At 38.6% G+C, this 17353-nt stretch overlaps 2 protein-coding genes across 2 annotated transcripts in view; one reads left to right on the top strand and one right to left on the bottom strand.

The window, feature by feature from the left end:
- Positions 1-7985: 7985 nt before the first annotated feature.
- On the top strand, positions 7986-10223 carry LOC123658828. Its single transcript, XM_045594126.1, has 2 exons — positions 7986-9154; positions 9659-10223. The coding sequence occupies exons 1-2, from the start codon at positions 8085-8087 to the stop codon at positions 10191-10193; spliced, it is 1605 nt and encodes a 534-aa protein (XP_045450082.1). The 5' UTR covers positions 7986-8084; the 3' UTR covers positions 10194-10223.
- Positions 10224-13308: 3085 nt separating this feature from the next.
- The window catches only part of LOC123658897 (unconventional myosin-IXAa-like), a 41201-nt gene continuing 37156 nt past the window's right edge, over positions 13309-17353 (bottom strand). The window contains 3 exon segments of the mRNA XM_045594187.1: positions 13309-13876; positions 14070-14254; positions 17144-17285. Coding sequence (XP_045450143.1) covers positions 13729-13876; positions 14070-14254; positions 17144-17285 — 475 coding nt within the window. The 3' untranslated portion in view covers positions 13309-13728.

The following is a 17353-nucleotide window of genomic DNA, read 5'->3' as shown; positions in this document are numbered from 1 at the left end:
GTCGAAACTCGTATTGTGATAATGTTGATAGATTTAAAAATTCGTATTATATATATTATTGCCTATATTAAATTATATTTGTTGATCGAGAGTATATATTGATAGATATTTATTATGGTACGTAATAAGATTACTCTTTTATATCAAAAAGGTGTAGTTTTTTCCTGACGTTCCTTTCTATGTGTAAACTGTATATGTAGTACGAGTCACGCGAACGCGACCCGACGCCTATGTTCTTTTAGCTCGTCGTCGCCGTAATTTGGCTGAATGATACCGACGTGACTTATTACCGAAACTTTCATTTTTGTTCTTATGACAAAGAGTCATGTTAGTAACTCTTTTTTCCGGATAGTATTTTATTTATTATTTACTTATGAAAAAACTTTTTTATATGCTTTTTAATTGTCGTCTGTGTCTGAGACCTTAGTAAAATGCGCAGTAAAATTTATGTCAATATGGTAAGTAGTTAAAATGAACACGAAAATTTAAAGCATAATTGATAAACAATACATATATTTTGTCAATTTTAATTTTACTACTACTTTTTATTTTTTTATTTATTTTTTAAGAGGACAAACTTAATTTTAATTGGTATATTTATTGTAATAATATAACGACATTTTATATTTATGTCTGAAATTAAACTAAAATAATAATGAAAAAATTCAATCAATCGTCATTTTCGGTGTTTTAACTGCATACAATATGCATTTGCTTTGGTATCAAACTTTTAATAAAAAAATTACTCTCTTATACTTTCTTTTCATTTTTATCTTATCCACAAACCTTTAATTTAGTTTTAGTGTTTAGTCTAAATGTATTTAAGTATACAGTTTGAATATTTAGGTGGCTACAATGAATGAAAAATCTCATACACTCATTAATTATCAACAGTTAATTACGCTATTATGTACTATTAGTATGAATTCATACAATTATTTTTTTATCAAGACATTCTGTTTTACGGCCTATTATTTTATTTATTTACTAGCTGTGCTCGCGACATCATCCGAGTAGAATTAAAAAAAAAACTGACAAAAATTGTAAATAATTTTTAACAAAAAAAAAACCGACTTCAAACAGGAAACTAAAAAGTGAAAAATAAATTTACTTAGTACAAAGTAATTCGTATTTTCATTTAGTTAATCAGAAATGATTAAATAAATATTTTATAATTTTGAAGTTGGTGCCAAGTAAATACAATACAAATACAACTTGGCTACAATAACAAATACAAACAACATACACACAACAAACAAGTACAAAAAATATTATTAGATATGTCAAAACATTGTACTTACAGACAGACCTTTATTAAAAAGTAGTGCTTTATAGTACTTAATGAAAACATGATTAAATTTACTAGTCACCCTTACGATTTTTGAAAGTTTCCCTCGATTTCTCTGGGATCCCATCATCAGATCTTGGTTTCCTTATCATGGTACCAAACTATGGATATCTCCTTTCCAACAAAAAAAGAATTATCAAAATCGGTTCATAAACGAAGAAGTTATCCCCGAACATACATAAAAAATATATATATATATATACGGTCGAATTGAGTAACCTCCTCCTTTTTTTGAAGTCGGTTAAAAATGTAATTTGGGTATATGTACCGTATGCATTTAGTAAAAAAATTGAAATTAGTAAAAAAATTGTATAGATGGTATGCTGTGTGCATAGAAAAATTTATAAAATAAAACAAGAATGAAATATAATCATTAAGGCCAATTACGATCGCGTTTAAAATTAAAATATCACACACATAATTTTTGTACACTACCCGAACTATTTAAATTCCTAAACTTTACACAATAACATACGAAAGGATGATGCTTAAACGAGTCGTTAACGGTGAGTATAGTTCGCGTCATGTAAAAAGAACGCTGAAAGAAACTGGAGGGGGTACGTTTGCGCATGGGTATACTCGCGCACAAGTACTACTGTTTTATTTTTTAATTAGGCTTTCACTCGCGGCTTCGTATAATGGTTATTGGTAGGTACATTAAAAAATACTAGAAATACAAGTGCGAATAATTCGGACTAAATAAGTATAATAATTATCACTTTACAAAATCACAATTTTTTTTTAAACAAAAGCAATAACAAATTTTTTAGTTATCGAAATGTCGTATTCAAAAATAATAATTATCTGTACTCTCGATATTCGTATCTTAATAGTTTTTATGTGTTTTAAATGATAAACTGATAATTGTTTTTTAGTGAAATAAATAGTAAATGGAGAATTTTGTAATTTAAAACTTTTGTGCGCGATAATAATTTGAGTCGACGTCGAACTGTCAACCGCTGTCAACCAATAGCACACCGGCAAGCATGCGACAGTGATAAACACTCCCGTCCCCCTACCCCGTACCACCAAATAGACCGATAAATCGCTTCTGCGCAGCTTCAAGGCCAGCGTTCTTTTTACATGACGCGAACTATACCTAGTTTGAACTAGAAGAAATTAGAATGATAAAAATGTATTATGTTTTTCTTTCATGCGCTAGAACAACACTGGCTAGAACTATCAGACTGCTCTCAGAGCTCTCGATCAGGCAGTGCCTAACTGAGCCCTGGAAAAAAAGCGTAACTTCAAAAGCATTCCAAAAAGTCTGTTAAACAACACCCCCGTTAGAGTTTGAATTTCAAAAATGCTGAAATCGTTTAGGTGTTGGCGGTTCTGTAGGTGTTATAGACCACGTTCTACGTAAAAAAAAGTCCTCGTACTTTTTTAGGGTTCTGTGCTCAAAGGGTAAAATGGGACCCTATTACTAAGACTTCGCTCTTGACCGTTCGTCCGTCCGTCCCTCCGTCCGTCCGTCCGTCCGTCTGTCTGTCTCACCTGTAGGCTGTATAGTATGTTTTTTTGTTACCGCTATGACAGCAAATATGTACTAAAAACAAAATAAAATAAATATTTAATTGTGGGCTTCCATACAACAAACTACGCGATAATTTGGCCCTTTTTTGCTCGATATCAACACAGGCAACAGGTAGGCACTTGAAATATTCATAAAATACTCAGTTGTATTTTTACTTTAGTAATAAATAATGAAATTAAAATAAAATAAATATTTAAGGGAGGCTCCCATACCAAAAACGCCATTTTGCCTATTTTTGCTCGATATCAATAAATGGTCTATAATGGTATAACGCCATTTTTAGCGTGAACTTATGGAGGCCTATGTCCAGCAGTGGACTGTGATCGGCTGAAATGATGATGATGATCAGAGGGTAATGAATAGTTAATGAATAATTTATTAAAATATACATCAAAAATTAGTATTTTAACCAATCGCGACATTCGTTCATCAGCGAGCAAACAGCGAACAAATTCTAGCGAGATTCGCTACGTCCCGAACCCTCATAACGGAGGCTAATCTTCAATGTTGCTATAGTATTGGACAAACTAGCTTGTCGGCTTGATCTACAAGCTCTACCAGTTAGAATTGCCAGATAGACTCGTGCGCATCATACGATACTTCTTATCAAATCGTAATTTCTGATATCGAGTCGATGGCACTCTGTCTTGCCGTCTACTCCGCGCCGGAGTCCCTCAGGGCTCGGTGCTCTTACCGCTTTTCTACTCGTTATACACGATTGACATGCCTGTACATTCGTCGACGACACAACAATCTACTTATCAGGACGCTCCGTCAAGCGTGACAATCCGCAATCACCGCTCTCGGAAGGTGGTTCAGGAAATTTAGAACCGAAGTCAACACCGAGCCAAGAGTTGCCATTGCTGTGCATTTCGTCGAACATCCAAATCACGTCTTCTGAAAACAAAGTCGACCCGGTACTATCACCCTATTCGGTACTCCAATCCAATCCGTCGGCAAAAAGAAATATACCTAAGCATACTCGACAGTAAAGTTACGCTTAGACCACATATTAACCGAGTCCGTAAGAGGGCAGCGTTCGTAATAATAGGTCGATGATATCGATATATTAAAGAAAAAATATGGATTTCTATTTTTATCATCTAATATATATAATTCTCGTGTCGCGGTGTTTGTCAAACTCCTCCGAAACGGCTGGACCGATTTTTATGAAATTTTGTGTGCATATTGATAGGTCTGAAAGTCGGCCAAAATCTATTTTTATACCCCTAAATAATAAGGGTACATATAACTCCTAAATATATTTTTCAATTTTTTTGACAAAATTTTATATTTTTATTTAGTTATGATTCATTTAAAAATCCATACAAAATTAAATTTTCACCCTTCTACCACTAAACCGTATTTTTAATAGCGTTTAGTGGCAAGAAAACGTTTGCCGGGTCAGCTAGTTTTTTTTTTATACAATGATAGGCTTGCGTTTGATCACTATTTCATCTGATGATAATTATGTGAAAATGCGGTCAAAGATGGAGCACGCTTACCTAGAAGTAGCCATAGATCAAGTAAAAAATAGATAACGCACTTAGAACAAAAAAGTGAAGCCACTTTTTTATATATGTGTGAGTGAGTGAAGTGTTGACACTTTTTAAAAAAAGTCCCTGAAAATTTTATTAACACAATTAATTTAATATAGGTAAAATGAGTATGCGAAAATAAAAATCTGTTTATAGTTTTAAATATATTTACTCCTTTTTTCGCTTCAAATTGTTAAATAAATCTATTGCAGCCATGTTTTTATTTAATGAATTATATAAATCTGTGTAAATGAAAATTGCATTTTTAAGTAATTGATGATTCCTCTGAAGGGCAAGTTCCTGTTTTAAAGACGTCTAACTCGTTGCTGTAATGATTTAATTTTTTTACATTTTTTTTTTAAAATAAAGTTCCTTTTTTTCTTTACTTTTCTCTTAGTTTATGTTTTCTAGGTGTATCAAAGATTGAATCTTGGTTAACGACTGATTTTAGACTCAGCCGGTAGGTCCTAGAACAAAAAATACAACATTAAAATACGTAGTAGTAATTAGTAGTATATATGTGATGGTACTCTGCGAAGTCCTCGTTTAGTACCGTACATGTCAGCTTTATCAAAATGGTTTGAACAAACCACATTAGATGAGGATGGCTGTCGGTGTAGTTCATTTCGGCTCAGTCGTACAGCAGCTACCTATTCTATCTATCTCCTATTAAAATATTTGTTCGAAACCTAAAATCATGATATTTAGTAGTAAAATATGAGTAGTTAATTTACAAATTTAAACAGACACAAACGAGTTAAAAATTCAAATTGATTTCAATTTAGGTAAAACATAAAATCACACGATAAAAAAAAACACAATAATGATGTCCACTTTCTACTTAATTATTTTTCTATGATTGCCTACAATTTACTTACCCGCATTTTGGGCTAATGGTAATAAGAATTACTGGTAACACTCTTTTTTTTTATTTAAATTTTAACATCCATAGGCTCTTGAGTGCCCATGCCTTTTTTTATTTAAATTTTAATTTTCAAGTATTGAGGCGTATTATTTTCAACATTGCATTCGAATTACGAACTAAAGCTTATTTTCTCTATTTCGATGGTGAGTCCAAAACTGACCGTGAGAGATATATATAATTATATAATAATAATAATTAGAATAATTATTAGAATTAAATTAAATAACAATAACTAGAATAATCACTTACGATTATGGTTTTTTTTTTTTTTTTTTTCTACATGCTCCATTAATTTTATAATGCATGTCGACGGCCACTCTCATTTTTCTAAACCAGCGCCCGCCGCCAGTTTCGCGAGCACATCCTCAATAACATTCGCATCCCTATTATAGATCGCCATTTTGAGGCTGTGCTCGAGAATTTGCCTACGGTTAGCCTCCACCGCCCTTCTGACGAAGTGGCCAATTGCGTCGTCCTTGTCGTCGGTGTAATAGACACAGGGGTTAGTGTGTCTAGTCACCGCGACCACCGCGTGCGAGACACTATCATGGATTCGAAGCCTCTCCGCCCTCGTCTGGATAACAATGACGTTTTCACTCGTCTGTCCCTGCGCCTCATGAATGGTCAGGATTCTCGACCCCTCCCCAGCTCCGTATCCTCGACCTATCAACGCCTTCTTCTCCTCTTGCGTGAAAGTCAGGTACAGGGTCCGGTCCTGTTCTGCTGGTATTCGTGAGTCGGTGAATCCTTCCATGCGCAACGAGTGGATGATCGGGCTCGAGCTGTAGATCCCGTCGTACACCTCACTGATGGCGAAAGCACGTCTTTTGGGTTTCGATGCGTGCAGGACAGCTCGCATGAGATACCTACTATCAGGTAAGGTCTGCTGTACCGCATCTCGAACAGGTTTTCCCTGTCGATGTACGGCAGCTGGTTTACGTCTCCGATGAGGACCACCTCTTCTGCTGCCGATAACCGGGCAGCCATGACTATGGCTCCGAAATGGTTCATAAGAGCTTCGTCTACCGTTAATCGGCTTATCTTAACGCCCTCACGAAAACCATTTGCCAGTATGGACGCCATTGTGTGCACTTTCGTTTTGGCCTTATTGCCGTAGCGGTGCGCCCGCTTCTCTTTAAGGTCTTTCGCTGCCTCGATCGTGGTTGTGACTACGACTTCGCCGTCCTCATCGAAGTTCCTGACTATGTGAGTTGTCTTGCCGCATCCGGGTACCCCGTTTGTCCATCTCAGTTGCGGTAGCCTCCAAGCCCCGAAAGCGCCTTCGGCGTCCGGGTCACTCATGATGGTTTTAGCCATCCCGAGCACCCTATCACCCAGCATCACTCTTGTGCACTTGGCCACCACCACCAACGGGTCCCTTTTCGGTGTGTGAAAGGTCTGAATCTCGTCGTTCTGTCCCTCGTCCTCGACTGCGTCCACGAAGCCTGACGTGATGTTGTATGCAGCCATATATCTTCCCGACATGTTGCCCTTGAGGACTTGCCGGGTGTCGTTATTATAGATGGCTGCTTCGGCTTCTTCGAGTTCCACCTCCAGCAACTTTTCATGGTTGTACTGGTAGGTCTGCATGATTTTCTTGCATATGGCCAGGCTTACCTCGCGGTTAGCATTTGTTATGGCCAGGAACTCGACCAGCGCATTTTCCGCATGCTGTAGTGGTGTGGATGCTGGTCGAAGTCTGGGTGGTGTTACTTGCCCCATGTCGGCCCTCGTTCGAGTGGCTGATGGTGCTTGAGAGTACCTCGGACTTTCGTCCTTGGTAAATCTGCTTATTGCTTTCATTTGCAGCTCACTCGTTTCCGCCAATTTTGGGGAAAGGTGGGACAGTCGTTTACCTCTTTTGGGGGAGATGGTAGCCTGGACGAACTTTGCTATCGCCATCAGTCGGGGCTTCGCCTTTTTAATTATCTTCGGGGTCGCGTCGTCCCTCCATTTTCTTTTTTGCCTCAGCCTCTCGAGAGTCGGCCATACAGGGGGTGAAAGTGGTTGTGATCTGGGCTTTAAGTAGCCCAGATCCTCCCCCCTGTCCTCATAGGCTATGATTTGGTGGTGTCTTGACGCTAGTAGGCAGCTGTATCTGTCCGATACGCCACCTCTATCGTAACCAACTCTCATAGAGTCCACGCTGATTTTTCCAGGGACACCCCCGGAGGATTCACCCAGCTGTTGCAGCCACGAGCTGGCCTGCGCAAAGGCTGACTTCTCCCCCCACTCGAATAGCACTATCGCTTTATTGTGCAATTGCACCAGACGGCAGGTAGAGTCGTCCCCGTATTTTTGCGCAAGCGTATCGATCTTTGATTTTTTAACGCTTGTTTTTTCTGTGTTACCTTTTAACAGCAGGGCGAGCCCCGGAAGTAGCATATTCACTCGCGACCTAAAGATCCCTAGGTTATAGTTTTCCTGAAACACAGCCGCTGGTAGATAGTTCTATTCTTTGGCCGTAGCTAGTTAATGACTTGTCTACCACGGAGTTGAATTCAACCCCAGATTATTTATCTACGCATATGTCACGATCTCATAAGTACAAACGATAGATAGGGTGTAGCGGGCGTTGCGAATGGTCAGTGGAACGCGCCCTATGTGTCAAATGATCAAATCCACTCATCAACTGTCATTCCATGCTGTCAATAAATGTTTATTCATTTATTGTGCCTGAGTTCTTAGGTTATAAAAGTTTTTATTAGAATATAACTATACAAGAAAAAATTAAAAATGAGTCAAGGCGGCGAGGTGGTTCCGTGGTTTAATAAACAAGAGTGGCAGCAAGTTTATGACAAAGTATATGCAGAACCTTCAGTGCTTGCTACAAAACAAGACGCTCTAAATCATTTATTAGTCTGGAAGGCCAGGTGTCCTTCTTTGCCTTCAGGCATTGAATCAACGTTAACTTTGCTTGAAGTTCATGTACAAGACTTAAGCAATAACACAGATATACGTAGCGATCATATATTACGATTAGCTTACTCATCGGCACTAATGCGATTTGTAAATCATATGCTAGATTCAGACTCTGCAAAAGGTCTCACATTGTATCAAGCTGCAAAGAATTCAGGTATCCCAGATTGGATTATAGAACTACGACACGATACAGCCCATAGTGACCGACTACCGCCTTTAGATTTATTGCGGGAAGCAACCCTCACTAGCTTAGAGTGGCTTCAAGTAAATTATTGGGAGAAGAATAAACAAAATTTTGATAATTTAATAGTCGGGAAGTTACAAGATAATAGCGATATAGAAGATAAAATTGGAGCTCTTATTAATTTTTGTATTTCTCTGAGCATTTGTTCTCATTCAAAATGTAATATAAAACATGTCTCTGATATAACAGACGGCACTTTAAGAGACTCCTTAATAAATGATGCCAGAGAATTATTTAATAACAATATTGATTTTGCTAACTTAAAATTAGTGTCTATTAATTATCTAATTGAAACAATGAATTCAAAGTGTAAGAAAATTTTGAGTAATGAGCTAGCATCGAGGTTTGTTAATAAAGTACTGATGGCTGATGACTCTTTATTTTTATCAGTAGAATTACACAATATTCTAGACAATTTTAATTCTGAGTGTACAAAAAGTCTCTGTAAGCAATATGTACAATGTTTTGAAGGACTGTTAAATTTTCTTCACAAAAATGATTTATTGCTTAACTTTGTATTAGAGTTGATAAAACTAACGCAGACAAATAGTGATAGAAAGAGTAGACTTGCTGCACAGTGGGTGTCCATTATATTAAAAGCTTGGAAGAAAAACCAAATATTTATGGAAAAATTATATGAGTAAGTAATAAAACTAATATTTTACTGGTGCTGATTTAATTAGGCTGAACTGACTCACTGACTGACTGACTGCTGATTTAATCAAATTTTCAGTTCTTTTACAAATTAAGCTATTGCTATATATTATTTCCATACATATAAATGATTCATTATTTGACAAAAAGAGGAACATAAATAAGTCTTCTATTGTAATTCAGTGTTAAAAATAGCACTGTTTTCATTTCATTGAGTTTTAATACTTGTGTTTTAACATTTTTGGCTATTTGAATATAACCAAAAAGATTTTATTGCAACTTTTTAATAGAAAATACGAAAATACTTTTACCCGACCTATTATACATTTGTATACTACTCTTTCTCAGTTTTATTATCTTATAATTAGTGTCAGTTCTTTTACTTTGTGTACATTAATTGTGATTAAAAATACCAATAACAATTATTAATTTTAGAATTTAAGTGCTGTGTTATATACATATAAGTTTACAAGATAAATTCCAATTCCAGATTAGAAACGGGAGTTTTGAGTGTAAAAGATAAAAAGGATTTATACTCACTGTTCTATCATTGGTTTCCAAATAAAAAGAAATGTCTACTTATAGATTTACGTAAACCTGTACCAAAGGAAATAACAAATATAAACTTTATTAAGCCAATAATATCAGCTTACAATCCTAATCTGACATATTTCATTCAAGATTTACTTAACTTAGTGCAACCTCGACTTCCGAAATCTGCAATAAATAAAATATGCAGATTGGCTAAAGTAGTTGCATCTCCAGAAGTATTTCCAATGATGTCTACAAAAATTTACACAGTGGACGATATTAAACAACTAGAAGTTATTGATGAATTAATTGTCGTTAATGACAATGAAGTGCTAGAAGTCAATACAGTGGAAAAAGAAAAGCCCGTTGTAGACACAAGTAATCAAAAATATGGCATTTGGCAAATATCTTCTGAAAAACATGCATGGTCCACATGCCCCATAGGACAGCTGCCATGGCAGATGTGCCAGCAAGGTGAGCCAGTGGACATTTAAAAGACAATAAAAGATAATTATCCACAGCAATTGTTTATTTTTTTACCATAATTTGTATACACTTTAATATTTTGGTTACATTTTATTAAAATCATTATATTATATTGACACATTACAGGACCCCTAAATCAAAAAGGATAAATATACATATTAATAATATATTACAAATTACATTGTTAGATTCAAGGAAAAAATCTTTAGTCATTTTGGAGACGGACATTTAAAAATATAAATGAAAAGCATCATATTGGTCCTTAGAACAAACTCAAATTATAATTTACTGTAATAAATCAAATCACTGCCTTCATTTTTTTTAAATAAATTACAAAATATCAAATTAATATCTTATCAAAAGTTGTTTGACATTCGTTAAGACGGTGAAAAATTCAACTTGTTTGCATTTATGAAGGTAAAACAGCTGTGTTTAGTAAATCAATTTAGGCACCAATTCCAAAACTCTAACCATTAATCGTAAAACATTCTAAATGTTAATCAACTTAAAACAAATTTGTATATGTTTTAATAAAGTAGTAACTAAATTGTTAGACTAATAATTATTTACAAAAATTTTACAAGGAAATTTTCATTTTATCTACATGGACTTGTAATTTTTATAATCCTAAGATAGAGCCACAATGCACAATTATCAAAAACCTACAACATACAATATAAGCTATAAGTTTCTATGATCCTTAGTAAATATTTCAAAGGTATATTATATATAAAATATTGTTTTAGAGATTTTTGAAGTGGTTAACCAATACTTAAATCTAGAAATCTGTAATATACATAATATGTTAAGATAGTTAACATTTAGTAAATACAACATTATCTAAACAACTATACACATGAACTGCTGTTTGCTGAAAGCAAAGAATTTGAAGGCACAGAAAGTACAGTAACTGTACTGTGACACAACCCCCAAAAGATAAACTTATTCAAATACAATTTAAAAAATCCAGCAACATACTTCAAATTAAGTAGAACTATTTATGATTTTTCTTTACGTAATTGATATACATAAAAATGGTTTATTTAATAAATGAGATTCAAGTAAAACATGGTAAAATTAGTAATAAAATCAGTGACATATTTTATTATGGTGAGTTTTTGATCATGCAATATCAATTCATAACTTAATGCTACAAATATGCTTTGCAGATAAAGTTACATTTCACAGAGATATTCGTTGTTTGAATCGTAAGTATAAATATAGTAACTAATTAAAAGCACATAAAACTTTTGTGACTTAACAATAAATTCAATAGCTTAACAATAGACAGTCTTTTAGATTATGAAACGAATAAAATATAAGCAAGGTACGATCGGTAACACTAACAGATATACCATGCATAAAATTAATATTAAATGTTCCTAACATTTCATTTATGTTAAAACCCTATATACACTAACATATTCATGGAATACTTTTGATCTTTCAAAAAATAGTATTTACTTTTTATCATATTTGTGATGTCTTATTACAAAATTTAAGTCAGAAGATGTTCTCTAAAGCTTCTAGTAGTTAAAATATGTTTAAGTAAATAATCTAGACTGTATGTTGTATTTATTTCTAGAAATATTTAATTTTTTATCACAATACTTAATCAATTGTTGAAATTATTAAATATGTAATCACATACAGAACATTTTAACAACACAGATATCGAATGCGATACATTGTCTTACAATCATGTCATCTCGCAATTCACCTGTACGAGTAAAGCTTATAAATAAGAGTGGATCCGTCAATAAATGCTTAGTAGTTTAACTAAACTACATGTTTATTGTTTGATAACATTATGTTTGTCAACATAATTTAACTTAAATCAACAATAAAATTCAATCATTTTTGTTTCATTATTGCATAAACAAGAGATTTGCATGTTGTGTTTTAAAAATGGTGAATTAAATATATATTCAAATAAAAACAATATTTTTTTTTTTTGTACCTTAAAAACTTATATTTAAATTTTGTTAACATCATAAATGTCGTTTTTGTCCTTTTTTAATTCTTACCAGATTTTAAAACTTAACAATCAATATTCTATAAAATTTCTATTATATTATTATCATTAAAAAGTTATTCTTAAAATGCATTTTTTTTTAAGTAAAAGTCTAAAATGTTTGGCTAAAATTTTAAAAAATTGGAGTATTAAACATTGATGCATTAAAACACTGAATTACGTATTTAAAATTAGTAGTCGCGTAAGAAACACGTGTCTCACCATAAAGTATGTTTTATTGTTTGTTGTTATCCTTTGATTCTTTATTCTCATGTTTGTCAAAATATCGTTTAATAACTTAGAACTTGTTTGAAAACTACATAATTTAAAAACATGTTAATAATAATTCATAATATTATGATAAATTCGATACATATTAAGAAAAAAATTATAATTTTTTCAAACCTGTTTTTCAATGTTTAAATAGTAAAAGTTTATTGAAAAATTATTCATAATATTTTGTAAATATTAAGTATCATGGCAAGATATAATAAATACTTTAAACTGAACTTAGTTATATTTGCTTTTTATTTGGCAGTCAAAAACGTAACTATCGATACTTCTAATCATATCCAATCATAGTTACTAAAAGACACTTAAGAACGCAAAAGGGATAGTGGTAGGCCTTTATGTATAGATACCTAAGCATTTAAGAAAGTCACAACAAGCCGCGACTTAGAATCAGGGGATAGCAGTAAACCAGTAGGTATATTAGATAAAAGTTAAGCCATTTATGGCAATCGCAAAGTTATGGCCAAGTACTTCAAATCATTTACGTTTTACTTAAGATATCGATTGATCGCCTGCCGATTGTCAAATATAATTTATACATAGAAATTGGCGTCAAAATCTATACGGCGGTGATTATCGGTACTAATAATTTAATTCAGCGATAGTTTGGCAGACGCATAAAAATGGCGTTATAGAGCAACAATCGTACTATTCTTAACCAGCTACTAGAAGGTACGTAGGTCATAAGCGTCGTAACGCGAGTACACACACATATATAAATTCACACTAGGGATGTTATGGAGCTTCGACTCCAACTCTGATAAGCCGGAACTACCGACAATTAATACACCTTCGGATCCGAAACTCTTGAGTCGGACGTTTTAATCAAAGGTTGGATTCGGGAAACATGTAGTTCTTGAGAAATTTATCAAAATAAAAAGTTTACTGAATGGAGTACAATAGAGAAAAACATATTTCTATCGGAAATAATCCCTTATTGTAGGGAAAAGTGGAAATGAATATAGAAAATTCTACCCCCTTAAATCAACAGCCTGGTAGCATGTGAATAAGTTTTTAGTTCACTGGCCTAATCTACAACTCCGTTAACTACTCCTTAACTGCTTCCGACTCCGGTTCTAACTCCAATGCAGCAAATTTAAAAACTCCGTCTTCGGTTCCGATAAATGACCACCGATACATTCCTAATCCAATCAACCCGCAGTTGAGCAGCGTAAATCAAGCTCCGATCCCAAGCAGTGGGATATTGCAGGCTGAATCTTGATCTTGACATCCCTAATTCACACCATGATGGGGTCGTCGGAGGATAGCTGTCGGTGAAGTAGACGCTGGGATCGCAGTGAGGACGCGCCCGTGCTGACGTCATCAGTGCTTCCGAACTCGCCGTCGTGGTCTGTTGTTGACAGTAGATCGTCGTCTGACGTCGCCCTGGAATTGATAAATAGGGTGTTACAAGTGATTCGTATATTATAATAAATATTTACATCACTCGTAATGTACTATTATATACTTATATACAGTTTAAAAGTAGTGATTTGTTGGTTGATAATCATCATTTAGGAAGAAAAATTTCGCCTTTCAAGAGATTCCGATTCGCGTCTCTGTCGAGCAGTCACTGTACCTGATGAGGGTGGGCAGGTTGATGGTGAGGTTGCGCTTTTCCTTCTCGATCTCGTGGATGTGCCCCTCCAGGATCTGCTCCTCCTGGCGCGGTGCCAGGCTGCGTGCTCGGATGATTGTGAGGCGGTTGGACGCTGTTTCTGAGGCTTTATCCAGTGTTGCGATATCTTCCAGGGTTCCGCGCGTCTGTGAAATGTTAATTTTGATAATTAATGTTGGCCAAAACGTCTTGTGGCGCCAATGCGTATTTTAAGATTTAGCACTCTTCACCTATAAAGTGTGTCGTCCCGTAATTAAAATTAATAAAAAAAAACAAAAGCAGAATACATATGCTAAGCTTGAGCTGCTCTTCATAGCTTGCCGCCCAGGGCCTTTTGGCTCTATGGTGAATTCCCTATACTGTTAGACTAATTACTACCGAGTACCACTCTACGATTTATTTACGATAAAAAAACATTCAATTTATAGGGTTCCACAATTCTCGGTAGCATCTATAAAAAATAATAGTATTGGTTTCACTTCAGCCTATCGCAGTCCACTGCTGGACATAGGCCTCCCCAAGTTCGCGCCACACATCCCGGTCTTCCGCACTCCTCATCCAGCCTACACCGGCAATCTTACGTAGATCGTCGGTCCAACGGGCCGGAGGACGTCCCACACTGCGTTTGCCAAGACGCGGTCTCCACTCTAGTATTGGTTTAAATTGTGTAATTACAAAAATCTTGGCGGGCTCACCGTGCTCATCTTGTCGACGAGGATGGCCTCGAGGCAGGCGGTCTGGCGCGCGATGTCGTGCAGCAATAGTCGTGCTAGAAGCAGTAAAGACAACTCGTATCGGCCAGGCGGGCTCACCGTGCTCATCTTGTCGACGAGGATGGCCTCGAGGCAGGCGGTCTGGCGCGCGATGTCGTGCAGCAATAGTCGTGCTAGAAGCAGTAAAGACAACTCGTATCGGCCAGGCGGGCTCACCGTGCTCATCTTGTCGACGAGGATGGCCTCGAGGCAGGCGGTCTGGCGCGCGATGTCGTGCAGCAATAGTCGTGCTAGAAGCAGTAAAGACAACTCGTATCGGCCAGGCGGGCTCACCGTGCTCATCTTGTCGACGAGGATGGCCTCGAGGCAGGCGGTCTGGCGCGCGATGTCGTGCAGCAATAGTCGTGCTAGAAGCAGTAAAGACAACTCGTATCGGCCAGGCGGGCTCACCGTGCTCATCTTGTCGACGAGGATGGCCTCGAGGCAGGCGGTCTGGCGCGCGATGTCGTGCAGCAATAGTCGTGCTAGAAGCAGTAAAGACAACTCGTATCGGCCAGGCGGGCTCACCGTGCTCATCTTGTCGACGAGGATGGCCTCGAGGCAGGCGGTCTGGCGCGCGATTTCGTGCAGCAATAGTCGTGCTAGAAGCAGTAAAGACAACTCGTATCGGCCAGGCGGGCTCACCGTGCTCATCTTGTCGACGAGGATGGCCTCGAGGCAGGCGGTCTGGCGCGCGATGTCGTGCAGCAATAGTCGTGCTAGAAGCAGTAAAGACAACTCGTATCGGCCAGGCGGGCTCACCGTGCTCATCTTGTCGACGAGGATGGCCTCGAGGCAGGCGGTCTGGCGCGCGATGTCGTGCAGCAATAGTCGTGCTAGAAGCAGTAAAGACAACTCGTATCGGCCAGGCGGGCTCACCGTGCTCATCTTGTCGACGAGGATGGCCTCGAGGCAGGCGGTCTGGCGCGCGATGTCGTGCAGCAATAGTCGTGCTAGAAGCAGTAAAGACAACTCGTATCGGCCAGGCGGGCTCACCGTGCTCATCTTGTCGACGAGGATGGCCTCGAGGCAGGCGGTCTGGCGCGCGATGTCGTGCAGCAATAGTCGTGCTAGAAGCAGTAAAGACAACTCGTATCGGCCAGGCGGGCTCACCGTGCTCATCTTGTCGACGAGGATGGCCTCGAGGCAGGCGGTCTGGCGCGCGATGTCGTGCAGCAATAGTCGTGCTAGAAGCAGTAAAGACAACTCGTATCGGCCAGGCGGGCTCACCGTGCTCATCTTGTCGACGAGGATGGCCTCGAGGCAGGCGGTCTGGCGCGCGATGTCGTGCAGCAATAGTCGTGCTAGAAGCAGTAAAGACAACTCGTATCGGCCAGGCGGGCTCACCGTGCTCATCTTGTCGACGAGGATGGCCTCGAGGCAGGCGGTCTGGCGCGCGATGTCGTGCAGCAATAGTCGTGCTAGAAGCAGTAAAGACAACTCGTATCGGCCAGGCGGGCTCACCGTGCTCATCTTGTCGACGAGGATGGCCTCGAGGCAGGCGGTCTGGCGCGCGATGTCGTGCAGCAATAGTCGTGCTAGAAGCAGTAAAGACAACTCGTATCGGCCAGGCGGGCTCACCGTGCTCATCTTGTCGACGAGGATGGCCTCGAGGCAGGCGGTCTGGCGCGCGATGTCGTGCAGCAATAGTCGTGCTAGAAGCAGTAAAGACAACTCGTATCGGCCAGGCGGGCTCACCGTGCTCATCTTGTCGACGAGGATGGCCTCGAGGCAGGCGGTCTGGCGCGCGATGTCGTGCAGCAATAGTCGTGCTAGAAGCAGTAAAGACAACTCGTATCGGCCAGGCGGGCTCACCGTGCTCATCTTGTCGACGAGGATGGCCTCGAGGCAGGCGGTCTGGCGCGCGATGTCGTGCAGCAATAGTCGTGCTAGAAGCAGTAAAGACAACTCGTATCGGCCAGGCGGGCTCACCGTGCTCATCTTGTCGACGAGGATGGCCTCGAGGCAGGCGGTCTGGCGCGCGATGTCGTGCAGCAATAGTCGTGCTAGAAGCAGTAAAGACAACTCGTATCGGCCAGGCGGGCTCACCGTGCTCATCTTGTCGACGAGGATGGCCTCGAGGCAGGCGGTCTGGCGCGCGATGTCGTGCAGCAATAGTCGTGCTAGAAGCAGTAAAGACAACTCGTATCGGCCAGGCGGGCTCACCGTGCTCATCTTGTCGACGAGGATGGCCTCGAGGCAGGCGGTCTGGCGCGCGATGTCGTGCAGCAATAGTCGTGCTAGAAGCAGTAAAGACAACTCGTATCGGCCAGGCGGGCTCACCGTGCTCATCTTGTCGACGAGGATGGCCTCGAGGCAGGCGGTCTGGCGCGCGATGTCGTGCAGCGAGTCCTGCGCCGGCTGCACCTTGTGCGTGCGCAGGATGCACGGCGCGAACACGATGGCCAGCGCGTTCGGGCCCATCCTGGGACATGAGCGACTCTTTGACCAATCATGACCATTTTATTTTTAACTCCTAGACAAATTACTTGT

The sequence above is a fragment of the Melitaea cinxia genome, chromosome 13 (assembly GCF_905220565.1).
Source record: "Melitaea cinxia chromosome 13, ilMelCinx1.1, whole genome shotgun sequence".
NCBI lineage: Eukaryota > Metazoa > Arthropoda > Insecta > Lepidoptera > Nymphalidae > Melitaea > Melitaea cinxia.
Note: the sequence above shows the minus strand (reverse complement) of the source record. Positions and strands in the feature narration are given on the sequence as shown.

What these genes read in the sequence shown, in the direction of transcription:
- LOC123658828 (XM_045594126.1), top strand. Translation starts at nt 8,085, where the DNA reads ATGAGTCAAGGCGGCGAGGTGGTTCCGTGGTTTAATAAACAAGAGTGG. An exon ending in TTTATGGAAAAATTATATGA is followed by an intron (nt 9,155 to 9,658) that starts GTAAGTAATAAA and finishes TTCCAATTCCAG; the next exon opens with ATTAGAAACGGGAGTTTTGA.